The 13,258-nt window shown below is 44.2% G+C and overlaps 1 protein-coding gene across 5 annotated transcripts in view; it reads left to right on the top strand.

Moving 5' to 3' along the window:
• Positions 1-6,817: 6,817 nt before the first annotated feature.
• The window catches only part of EGLN1 (egl-9 family hypoxia inducible factor 1), a 48,286-nt gene continuing 41,845 nt past the window's right edge, over positions 6,818-13,258 (top strand). For all 5 annotated transcript variants that reach the window (XR_004961410.1, XR_004961411.1, XM_036277391.1 and 2 more), the window contains exon 1: positions 6,818-7,705. Coding sequence is in view for 3 of the 5 variants with exons in the window: in XM_036277391.1 (XP_036133284.1) it covers positions 6,818-7,705 (888 nt within the window). In the remaining 2 variants the exon portion in view is untranslated. The remainder of the gene's footprint in view (positions 7,706-13,258) is intronic.

Genomic DNA, 13,258 nt, shown 5'->3' on the forward strand with positions numbered 1-13,258 from the left:
GACCCCCCCCACTCCCAGCCCCTGCCCCACCACAAAGATCCACAGGCCCCTACAGTTGGCAGCTGGCTTTTGTGTACTCTGAGACTTTTGCTGCTCTTAGACCAGTACTGGCACCAAGTTTGAATTTGTATCAACCTGGTGAATACCACTCACCCCTACCCAGGGACTCATCGAGAACCCACCTTACACAAGGTGTGTACCTCCAGAGGCTCTCAGTGACTGAGCCCAACAGGCAGCTGGCAGGTGGAGGCAGGTGGAGGCCTTGGGCTTTTTGCTGATCTGCCCTTGGCTTGGTGCTGGTGGAAGTCCACCTTGAGGACATCATGCAAAGTGAAATAAGTCAGACAGAGAAAGACAAATACCATATGATCTCACTTATACGTGAATCTAAAAGAAAAAAAAACTGAACTCATACATGGAGAGAACAGACTGGTGGTTGCCAGAAGCAGGGGTTAGACAGGGGTGAAATGGATGAAGGTGGTCAAAAGTACAAACTTCCTGTTATAAGATAAACAAGTCCTGGGGGTTTAATGTACAGCACGGTGACAATAGTTAACAATACTGTATTGTTATTTGAAGTTGCTAAGAGAGTACTTCTTAAAAGCTTTTAAAAAAAATGTTGTAATATATGGAGCAACAGATGTTAACTTATTTCACAGTATTTATATATATCAAATTGTTATGCTATACACCTGTTACTGTTGTAATATTATATGTCAATTATATTTCAATAAAAATTAAATTTTAAAAATGGCAAAATTGAGAGGATAAGAATGTAAAAATGTTGATAATTGCTGAATTATTTCAGTTTGAGGTTGATCATACTATTATCTCTATTTATGTGTATGTTTACATTTTTTCACCTAAAAAAAAAAAAGAGAGATTACAAAACAAAAAAAATTACTTAGCTGTCTCCAAACTGGATTGGTACAAGTTACTGATTATGACTACAGTAAAAGTCAGTTCAACATTAAGGCAATGTTTGTTAGGGAAAAAAACTCATCATGTAATTACTTTAACACATAATATATAGTTTCCCATGTTTGTAATAAAAAATTCACTGTATTGAGAAATGGTTGTAAAGTTTTATGTTATATTTCCTGAAATGAGATGATCTATTTTTAACTGGATTAGTGGGTAATTTTTAAAAGCTCAAAAAGTCGCGTGATACGTTTCTCCGAATATATAGAAGCCTATTTAATTACTTTGTGTTCATAGGAAAACAACCTTAACTGACAATAAAGCCAGTTCTCCGTTTGTGGGGAAGCACACAGCTCATGTGTGCGTCTGGCAGAACCCCCAGTACAGAGAAGAGCAGGTGCTGTTTCCCGACGACACCTACTTGTGCGTGTCCCAATACTATAGATAGAAAATGGCTCAGATTTTTAGTTGCTTGTCCCAGAACTCAAAGATCATCTTCCTGTTTATCTTGGTGGTATGCCTATATTTGTGATTTTTCTGTTCCCTGTAACTTATTAAAATGAGATTGTCACAGATGAGGAAACAAGGGATCACTGGTTAACAATCAGATATTTGATTTCCTGAGCAGAACAGATCCTCTCATATGAATTTTAAACATATTTTTAAAGGAGAACTAGGTCTAGCCCCTTTAAGGTAAATTCTGTTTACTGGGTTTCCTTCAAGAGTCAAAACAGTCATTTCTAAATTCATTTCCTCACTTAACTCTGTCCTTTGCATGTAATCTCAGCTTTGCCTCTATCTTTTAGCAAATTTCCTGCCTGCGTGTAGTGGTTATTGCTTTATAGTTTAAGCAATGCCAGAAGAGCCAAGGGGAAACCAATAGGTGCTCAATTAACTTTGGTCCCAGCTGGTGTGATAAGGAGATGACAGCACTTTTTTTTTTTATCCTCACCCAAGGACATTTTTCCATTTTTTGTTCAGAAAGAGAGGGAGGGAGAGAGAGGAAGAGAGAGAGAGAAAAAAAATATCGACGTGAAAGGGACACATTGAGTAGCTGCCACCTGCACGACCAACCAGGGCCAGGGACAAACTGCAACTGAGGTACGCGCCCTTAGAGGGAACCGGGAACCGAACCTGGGTCTCTCTGGACCGCAGGCTGACGCCCTAACTGCTGAGCCAAACCGGCCAGGGCAGCACTTTTACTTTAACGCATTCTTCAGCTTCTAAAACAATTGATTAGGTTGGGGGCAGGAAAAAATGTATAGTAATTCCTGGCTTTGAGAGACACAAGCTTTTGTTCTTCCTGGAGTATTAGGCAATAAACCTAGTGCTACTGATGTTATAAAGTAAGAAATGGGAGGGACACTCATTGTAACAACAGTATCAGCTCAGGGTGTTGTTGAGGATTCCATGAGTTAATATTTGTAAAATGCTTAGAACAGGACTGGAACACACAGTAAGCACCACATAAGTGTGAATCCTTTATGACTCTGGCACAGAGGCACGGGTGACATTTAGAACCTTGTTGGTGAACGTCACTGGCTGCTGCATAGGCCAGCAGATGGGTTAGTGACAATCACTCATTTCGAATTAGTTCACAGATTATTAAGCCTGAACGAGTGAAAATTCTGAAATTAGAAGTCTTTGTAAATATTTGAAATCATATTTTATATTTGACTGTTCTAATTGTGAAAACTTTGTGTCATATTTGACTAAGTTTTTTTTTTCAATCCTCACCTGAAAGAGAGAAAGAAACATCAATCAATTATCTTCCATAGATGCCCCACACTTAGAGAGAGGAAGGGGGACAGAGAGAGAGAGATATCAGTCAGTTGCCTTCCATACATGCTCCTATCTGGAGTCAAACCGGCAACGGGGGTGCACAGGACAGCGTTCAACCAGCTGAGCCACTCCGACTGGGCATCGACTAGCTATTTTCAAGGTATACATGTTAAGTCCATGATTTTGTATACTTAATTGGAACAAAATTAGAGGCTAATAAAGGTTTTGATAGGAACATTTATTCTTTTTTTTTTTATTCCTCACTCTGAGCATATTTTTCTACTTAGTATCAGTTAGAGTGAGAGGGAGGGAGAGAGAGAGAGACAGAGAGAAACACGAATGTGATAGAGCCACATTGACTGGTTGCCTCCCGCATGACCCGACCAGGGCCAGGGACGAACCACAACCGAGGTATGTGCTCTCGACCGGGACCGAACCAGAACTCATTAGTCCACAGGCCAACACTCTAATTTCTGAGCCAAACCAGTCAGGGCTGAACATTTTTATTCTTTTAAGTAGCTGTCAGTGAAGATAAATGAAAAGAGCATAGAGATGTAGATACACTTGCTTGCATATTATAGAACTAAGTAGTAATTTTTAAAGAAATTCTTGCCCTGGCCGGTTTTGCTCAGTGGTTAAAGCGTCGGACTGAGGTCCAGAGAGACCCAGGTTCGGTTCCCGCTAGGGGCGCGTACCTCGGTTGCAGTTTGTCCCTGGCCCTGGTTGGTCGTGCGGGTGGCAGCCACTCGATGTGTCCCTTTCACATCGATGTTTCTCTCTCTCTCTCTCTTCCTCCCACTCTACCTGAACAAAAAATGGAAAATGTCCTCGGGTGAGGATTAAAAGAAAAAGAAAAAGAGCCCTGGCCGGTTTGGCTCAGCGGTTAGAGTGTCGGCCTGCAGTCTAGAGAGACCCGGGTTCGGTTCCCGCTAAGGGCGGGTACCTCGGTTGCAGTTTATCCCCGGCCCTGGTTGGTCGTGCGGGTGGCAGCCACTCGATGTGTCCCTTTCGCATCGACGTTTCTCTCTCTCTCTCGTCCTCTCTCTCCCTCTCACTCTATCTGAACAAAAAATGGAAAAATGTCCTCGGGTGAGGATTAAAAAAAAAAAAAGAAAAAAAGAAAAAAGAAATTCTTGGCTTACTCTTAATATATAATGACTAAACTTAGAAAAATCAAGTGTTTGTGAATGAGTGTTCCCTAGTGAAGTTCCTGCCTTTGAGAATAGTTAATAATTTACAATTACTATAAAAAGGAGCCCTGAGAAGTATTTGATTTTACTTGTATTAATTAGCATTATACTTTACATAATTAATATATACTAAAAATGTTTTAAAAGTTTACTTTTCTGCCCTGGCCAGTGTGGCTCAGTAGTTACAGCATTGGCTCTCAGACCAAAGAGTCTTGGATTCTATTCTTGGTCAAGGCCATCTATCTGGGTTGTAGCTTTGATCCCCAGCCCCGGTCTCATTTACCAATTAATATGTCTCTTTCACATCGACGTTTCTCCCCCCACCCCCACCACTCTCGTTAAAAATCAATGGAAAAAATATCCTCAGGTGAGGATTACAACAACAAAAAGTTTACTTTCGTTAAGCAACTTTCAAGAATTACTAGATTAATTTTCTTGAAATCTTATTAGTGCAAGGGGCAAAGTAGCAGTTCTTTTCCCTTTGTTACCATCCTCTCTTAGGTTGTCATTATTTGTTTACATGTCCACTCCCCTGCCCGCCCCCCCCCCCCCAACGGGATTGGACACCTCCTGATTACCTGTAGAGTTATAACTACTTCATTTGTGTGCCAGGGACAGTCTGGCATGTATTAAATAAAGCCCTGGGAAAGTTGGCTATACATCTGAGATAGATCCAGGTCTTGATTCTTTACAGAAAGTTGGATTTTAGTTTGGTCTGGAATTCAAAGCTGTGAGTTGTCTTACTTGTCTCCGTCTCTCAGAGGCCAAGCTAACTGGAATTGCTGTTCTCTTTCCCCAGGAAGGATCCCCAGGATACTGTTTGTTTATTTATTTTTTCTTTATATTCCTCACCTGAGGACACTTTTCCAATCATTATCAGACAGAGTGGGAAGGAGGGAAAGAGAAAGACAGCAAGAAACATAGAGATGACAGCGACACACCCACTGGTCACCCCCACCATGACCAGACCAGGGCCAAGACCTACCCGCCACCCATAAGTGCCCCTGACCGGAATCGAACCCCCAACTCATTGGTCTGCAGGCAGAAGCTCCAACTGCTGAGCCAAACTGGCCAGGGTGGATACTGTTTATTTATACAGCAGAATTTAATGACAGTTTGCAGTTCTGTATTGTCGATGAAGCGCTTTCATGTTTTTGGATTCAGGCTAGTTTAAAAAAAAAATTCCACAAAGTGATTTATAGTAATTCCCTATATTCTTCGGCCTTTGTCCTACACATTTCAGCTCTTTTTTTTTTTTGGTATGTGCTCCTAGCTGGAACCAAACCCGGGACTCTCTGGTCCGCAGGCCGATGCTCCAACCACTGAGCCAAACTGGCCAGGGCCACATTTCAGCTCTTGTGTTGTAAGTGTGGAAGGCTCTAATCTCATATATATCATTTAGGACCACTGAAGTTATTTGCAGTCTATTCAGATGATACCAAGCTTAGCACAGCATTGTCCGCATTAGCTGGTGTTCAATACAGATTGCGAAAATCCAAAATCACAGCCCTTTTTATTCTTAAAGTAAATGGCAGGCGGCAAGAAACACCCTTGGCTTATTTTGTTAAGATTTTCATGTTCTGTAAAACAAAGAATTGCACTCCTCAGCATAATGCAGGGATGCTTGCTCATTTACCTCACCAATCCAACTCTAAGGAGTGGTTCCATCACATTGAATTTAAGTGCCTGAACGTGGATACTGGAACGAGCACTGATTACTTTTATTCTGTAGCCAAATACTTCTTCGAGAGATTTCAAACTTGCAAAGATTTCACAGGGTTTGAAAATGGTAAGAATACAGGAGTGGGCAAAAGTATGTTTACAGTTATGAGAACGTAAAACAGTTTAATCTTGTACTATACATTTTTCCATATGAACAACTGTAAACCTCCTTTTGCCCACCCCTGTACATCAAATTTCAGTATCTTTAGATTACAAAACGGGGCATGAGGGCTTGGACTAACACTAACAGCAATACTAATTTTTGTTTTCAGTCATTTCCGACTTGGTCGAAAGAGAGGCTGTCCTGGTGTAATGGAAAAAGGAGCTTTGGAATCTGATAGTCTAATGCCTGGAGTCAGTCCCAGTTCTGCGCGACTCCGGCCAAGTTACTTGCCTTCTCTGAATTTCCGTTTCCTATGCAAATCGAGGGCTGCAGTAGCCACCTTGCCCCCGAGGCCGAGCGCTCCTACAACACACGGGGCAGTGAAGCCAATAGCGGCCATATTACGATCCGGTGCTCGCGGCCGGCGCTCGCCCAGCAGGTGGAGGACCGTCCGCTGGGCCGGGCCGCGCAGCGCCGAGGCGGCCCCGCCCTCCCGCGGCTCGCAGGCCGGCCCCTCGGCGTCCCGGCGCAGACCCCGGGCGGGGCCGGCCGAGCGAGGGGCGGGGGGACGGCGCCCCAACCAGCTCGGAGGCCCGGCCCGGCCGAGCGCGTGTGCGCGGCCCCCGCCCCTCGGCCCGCCCCGCCCCCGCCCCCGCGCGCCGCCCCCGCCCTCGCGCGCCGCCCGCCCGGGTCGCGGCGGGGCCGTGGTGTACGTGCGGAGCGCGCAGAGCGAGTGGCGCCCGCACGCCTTGCGCTCCTCCACAGGCCGCCGGGCGCCCGGGACGCGGAGGCGGCCAAGGAGGCCGGTTTCGCGCGCCCGGGCCCGCGCGCCGGAGCGAAGGTCGCCGTCCGCCGTGCAGGCCGCGCTCCCTCCGCCCGCGGGGCGATGCGGCGCTGAGGCGGCGGCCGGCGCTCCGCAGTCGGACTCGAGGACAAGGAAGCGGCCGGGCCGAGGGCGGGGAGCCGGCCTCCCCGAGGCGAGGGGCGGTGGGTGCATGGCGCAGTGACGGGCCCTGTCGCTCCGCCCGCTCTCTTGCCTCGGGCGAGGCCGTCCGGCTGCAACCCCTCCTGCTCGGCCGCCGCCGCCGCCGCCGCCGCCATGGCCAATGACAGCGGCGGGCCCGGCGGGCTGAGCCAGAGCGAGCGAGACCGGCAGTACTGCGAGCTGTGCGGGAAGATGGAGAACCTGCTGCGCTGCAGCCGCTGCCGCAGCTCCTTCTACTGCAGCAAGGAGCACCAGCGCCAGGACTGGAAGAAGCACAAGCTCGTGTGCCAGAGCGGCGAGGGCGCCCCCGGCCCCGGCGCGGAGCCGCATCCGCACCCCGGCCCCGCGCCGGCCGCCGCCGCGCCGCCGCCCAGAGCCGCCGGGACCAGGGCGGGCAGGAAGGCAGCGCCGCGCCGGGACAGCGCCGCCGCCCCCGCCGCCCGGGACGCCGCCAAGGCGAAGGCCAAGCCCGCGGCGGCCGCGTCCCCACCTCGCGCGGCGCCGGGCGGCCCGGCCGCGGCGGCCACTGCCGAAGCGGAGCCCGCGAAGGAGGAGCCGCTGGGCCGCTCGTCGCTGTTCCAGGAGAAGGCGAACCTGTACCCGCCGAGCAACACGCCGGGCGAGGGGCTGAGCCACGGCGGCGGCCTGCGGCCCAACGGGCAGACGAAGCCGCTGCCCGCGCAGAAGCTGGCGCTGGAGTACATCGTGCCGTGCATGAACAAGCACGGCATCTGCGTGGTGGACGACTTCCTGGGCAAGGAGACCGGGCAGCAGATCGGCGAGGAGGTGCGCGCCCTGCACGACACCGGCAAGTTCACGGACGGCCAGCTGGTCAGCCAGAAGAGCGACTCGTCCAAGGACATCCGAGGCGATAAGATCACCTGGATCGAGGGCAAGGAGCCCGGCTGCGAAACCATTGGGCTGCTCATGAGCAGCATGGACGACCTGATCCGCCACTGTAACGGGAAGCTGGGCAACTACAAAATCAATGGCCGGACGAAAGTAAGTGTGTGTTCAGCCCCTGCCCGCGACATTAGCCGCTTAAGCGAGGAGCACGGTGTCTCTGTATAAAAGCGATCCCCGTGGGCAGCACCCCATTAAGGGAACGGATGAGAGCCGTCAGGAGGTTTATCTAGTGAGCCCCTTTCTCTGTGTCCACTGTTTCCCACCTACTGCCCGTTTGCAAACTTCTCCGTCTCATTGCACTGTTTTCGGCTGAACTTAGGCTCTCCCTTTAACTTCTGTCTTCTCTCTTCCATTGCACTGAGAGTTCAAACCTAATTGGAGTTTTAGCCACCCAGCGGGGGTATTAAAGTACTGCCCAAAGCAAGTGCTGGTTCTGCATCTGTCTTGTGTTTGCATTCACTCCTCCCTTCTCTGGTCTTTGGACCACTTGTCAGATTCCGGCCTACGGAGTCGAATGCTGTGTTTAGTTAACAATCTGCCCGCCGACCACAAAAAGATAAATTTAAAATAAGCATGTAGTCCATAGTCCTCATTCAGGAAGAGCTTGCCTGCTCCCTTCCCCTTCTCTGTCTCTGCTGTTTTGAAACCCACTACACAACAGGGAAAGAAGTGTTTCCGTTTCCAGACTTCTCAGTCTAGGTAGGTTACATTTTTAGCATAGGTTTCCTTTATTTGCTTTGTTAATCCCTCTGTTGAAAAAGAACTGTTTTGTAACTTCCGAGGGTGGGGGTGGGGGCATGGAATTGGAGCAGGAGTGAGGGCTCATTCTAACATCTCAATTTGGTGAAATTTGTTTGTTGTCTCTTTACTATTGTAGTTTTTCCCCAACAGATTCCTTAGTTCCTACCTACTGATCCTGCCTGCCTCAGTATAGTAAACAGATTTGTTACTCCTTCAAATCTCCTGCAGTCCTTTTGCATTTTCCTTTCCACATCTTAATATTTTCCTTGTATCCAGGTTATTCCAGGCCACCCTGCTCCACCATCCTCCTTCATCAATCTCTATCTGATTTTGTAAGTTTTGAGAGCTTATCTTAGATCATCACACCGTTAGGTGTTTGTACATACACACTGACTCTTCCTGGTAATTCTTTGTGTGTGTGAGACCATCAATTTTGATAATCATTACGGATGACTCTCAGGTGGTGGAGAGGCTGAGCATAGGCAGTTAAAGTTCTAAACATGAAAATTTTGCAGAGGGAAATACAGTGGGAAGTCTGATTTATATATTGCTGCTTCATTGCTGAACGAAGGCACAAGTCTTATATGTTGTCTCAAAAAAATGAACAGTTGCTTAATAAGCTGGAAGGAAAAAAGGGGGCTTGATTCAACTTTAACTTTGGTCTTTAATGATATTTTCATTGATATATTTTTAAATAAGTTTGACATGGATTTAATGTGAGTGTAGTCATGAACCCTAGAGCTGGAAAGGAACTAGTTTGAGGGACTATTAATATAGCTCTGGTGAAGACTGACCAAAGTATATTGTTGGGGCATAAGCTTAAGGTGAAGTCATGAAGAAGATAGTGTCCTAAATCTTCCTTGATCTGCTTTCTGTAGTTAATTTAGCTTTCCACGTTAAGCGCAGTCCTCTCCTCTCCTGTTTTCCGGGTTACTGCTATCCTGCTCTCGGAAGGAGCAGTAGTCAGCCTATCTCTTAGAGCAGTTGCTTCTTGTGAAGAGCTTGTTAGAAAATAGCCATCTCCTTCCTAAGATGTCCCAGTGGCTGAAGGGAACAGTAGTCCAGGTTTTAAATTATTTGACTACACATATTTTTATGTGATAAGGGACTAGCCGAAGGAAGGATGGATTTTAAACTCTTTAGATTTGATCTTATGCTTACAGTAATTTTAAGGACATAACCTCAGGATCTATAAATGATTTTAGATTTCATTGTACTTCTTGTCTGAGAGACTTTTTGCTAAACATGCATGTTTAATTATGTAATTTAATTAATTTAATTAAATATTATTAATTATTCCTAAAAAAATTCAAAGATGCTTGCTTTGGGGGAATGGAAAGGCAGTCAAATTACCAGCCATCATACTATATTGAGCAACCACAGTGTGCTAGGCACCAGATTAGGTTCAGTATAGACATGATCATAATCATCTGAATCCTGTGAAGTAGGTAGTATTGTAGTATCATTCCTAATTTACATCTGAGGATATTTCAACTAAGACTTGTCCAAGCCTATACTTAGGATAACCTAGGGGATTCATGCTTAGGTTCTTCAAATATCAAACTCCATGTTTTTATTTTAACTACACTGTACATAGGTAGGATATTTAGAGAAGATGTAGATTACTTACATACTACTGGAACTAAAATTTGATATACATATTTTGTTGATACTGAGTGAATAGCTTTAGCCTTGTCTATGAATACTTGAATGTTACCATTGGGCTATATAAACATTTAATTGGGTGACTATACAATGTTTATTTCAGATGGTGGCTGAAAATCCACTTTATAGTTATCCACCTGAATCATGCTTATTTCAGTATAGTAACTTTAAGAGAGGCAGAACTTGATTATCCTTTACAACATTATAGTGATTTGAAACATTCCCTGCCTCAGTGTGTAGTATTTTTCACACTTAGATTTTCACAGCAACTCTATAAAATAGTTTGATTGTTGCTATATTATCCCTATTCATAAATCAGAATAGTGAGCCTCAGGAAAGTTAGTTTACTTGTTACAAGGAAATCATACAGCATACCAGCACTTAAAGTCAGGTTTCTAAACAAGATTCTGATGTTCTTTCTCATTTACATTATCCTGTGTGGTCTTTGTGAGGCTCACTATTCTGATTTATGAATAGGGATAAGTATGTCAGGGACTGATAATCACGTGATATATAATTGGCTGTGGCTCATTCAGTGTAGACTTTGATTTCCCCCAAGTTTCTACTTCAGATATGCTTATCTGGCCACAGTTTGTCCAACTACTTTAAAAGAGGAACTACAAGGGAAGGATGAAGTGATACAGGAGAAAAACAGGAACACAGTTGTAGCTCCTACTGTAACTAAGCTCTTGTTTGCACTTTCTCTGGTCCTTTTTGGGGTTCCCCCCTCCCTTGCCCTTAAACTGTCCTTGATCCTGTCTCACATCCTTTCTTCCATCCAGAAGACTTGCAGTGATGTCCAGTAGGGAGGCATCATGGTCTGCTGATTTGTGAAGACTAGTGTCCGGTAAGAAGTCATAGGTGTCTGTACTTGGAGGCAGAGGAAGAAAAGGAATACTGACAACTAAAGATCTTGGGAAAGTATCAAACTATTATCAGTTGGAGATTCTTAGCCACTCTAAAGGAAAAAAATTTCCTGTTAAAATAAAAATACTAAAATTCTATACACATTATTAGAATTTTATCTCAAACTTACTCTGTTCAGTTAAAATGTACATAAAGAGAAGGAGTGAAAAGTTAGGTTGAGACCAATAAGCAGCAGATTATATTCTGAAGATTTTTCTCTTAGTACTATAATTACTCAGCTCTGGCTGGTTATGGCTTTTAGAGAAAAGAATAGGATGAGGAAAATTCTGTTACTTTGCTATAACTACCGTAGAGGTGGTGGTGACAGACCTCTTAGATGTCACAAACAGAACCAAATAAAACTTCCTTCTCAGTCTACTTCTGCCCTTTCTCTATACTCTCGGCATCTAGCATGTACAAATTGAAGCAGCTTGTTTAATATTTTAATAGCTATATTAGAATTCAAGATCGAAGTTAGTTATTCGGTATGCAGAAAGGCTGAAAATATTAGTACTTTAATGATTTTTATTTAGTGCTTTAAAATTTAAGAGATACATGTGAACTGAAAGAGTAGTCTTAATAGGTTGTGACTGAACCAAGTTAAATTTTATTTTTTTTATATTTTTTCTTTATTGATTTTAGGGAGAGAGAGAGAGAAACATCAGTGAGAGAGAACATCGATTGGCTGCCTCCTGCATGCCCCACACTAGGGACCTCACCCACAACCGGGGCATGTGCCCTGACCAGGAATCCAACCCTGGACCTCTTGGTGGATGGGTCAACACTCGACCAGTGAGCCATACCAGCTGGGCCCAAGTTCAACTTTAAAGGAAAACATTTTGTATAATAATTAATTTGTGTATAAGGTAACTCCTTTAATTCTAAAGGAATTTTATTTTAAAAGAGTATTTTTTGTTTTTTTTTTTGACATGTTTGTAACTCTTCACTTACCTATTACCTAATACTCCACAAAAATACCCTGCAAAACCTTAGTCACAGGAGGGCATCTAAACATAGATGGATAGTGGACTTTGTGCTACTGTTAGATCTTGGTTGGATCCTGGATCTGCCACTGTTTCGGTTTCTGTGTCCTTGAACCAGTTGCTTAATCTTTCTGAGCCTTAGTTACTCCATTTATAAAATGGTGTTAAATGTTCAGCTTGCTGTGAGTACATAAACGGAAAAGCACTTTTTAAATTGTAAAGTACTATACAAAACTGTCATTAACTATTGCTCTTCCCATTTAAACATTTCTTTATTTTTCAGACTCTTTAAAAGAGTTTTGTGCCTTTCCTCTCTTTCTCCCTCTTAGAAGCTGGAGGGGAAAAAAAACTTAGACTGAGCATCCATTTTTGACCTGCTTACACACCCCCCCCCACACACACACCCCGCTCCCCTTTTTAAACAGAGGAAATAAGTCCCAAAGAGGTTAAGTGATTTACTTGTTTAAGGTCATAGAGCTTGTTAGTGATAAAACTGACTGATGTTTGATTTAGTTCATTCTCATATTTGTAACTTGATGCTGCATCTCGTGTAAAAATTACATATTTTCACTTAACTAATTGGTATATTTTACGCCATTTTTGAGGATTGCTTGAACATTTATGACTTCCTTTTCCTTTCCCATTTACAGCTATCATTCTACACTTTGGTTTATCTGACATTGTAGTTTAAATTTTCCTCCTTTAGATCATTCCTCCCTAATTTCCCTAGATGTTCTTTATTCTTCTTTCCTTTCCTCCAACATTAAAGCCATTTTTCCTGAAATAGCCCTAGTCTTTCTTTTTTCCTGAGCAGGAACTGTTTTTCTGCTGTGTTTCTGATTTACATGTTTATTCTGTTTTCCTCTATCAGCCTTGAACTATATGGTTGTTCACCTCTTATGTTTCTGATGCCTGTTCCTTTCTGGTATGCCTTTGGATGGATGTTGTTATCAGCTTAGTTATTTTATTTAATTTTTTGCTTTAGGCCTTTCACATGCCACCAAATATTTCAGTCTCCCTTTCATTTGAGCACATTCTTAAACAGTTTTCATGGACGCATTTTACTGCTATGCTTGCATTCTATCTCCTTTTCCACTATGCCCTTGTTTCTGCACTTGAAACATTGTTAATTATAGGATGGCATTCAGATAATTTATTGAGCCATATTTATAGCTTGTCTTTGACTCTTATTCCAGCTAAAACCTTTCTGTTCTAAAAAACAAAACAAAAGAAACAAAAAACTGATAGATGGTTAACCAGAGTCTCCCCTTACAGTAGTTTATTTCACACTTGTATTTTCTAGTCCAAACTCTGAACTGTTCTCTTACCTTTATTGGAATGTTTTGTACTTCAT

This window comes from Molossus molossus, unplaced genomic scaffold (genome assembly GCF_014108415.1).
Source record: "Molossus molossus isolate mMolMol1 unplaced genomic scaffold, mMolMol1.p scaffold_m16_p_23, whole genome shotgun sequence".
NCBI classification, from domain to species: Eukaryota; Metazoa; Chordata; class Mammalia; order Chiroptera; family Molossidae; genus Molossus; species Molossus molossus.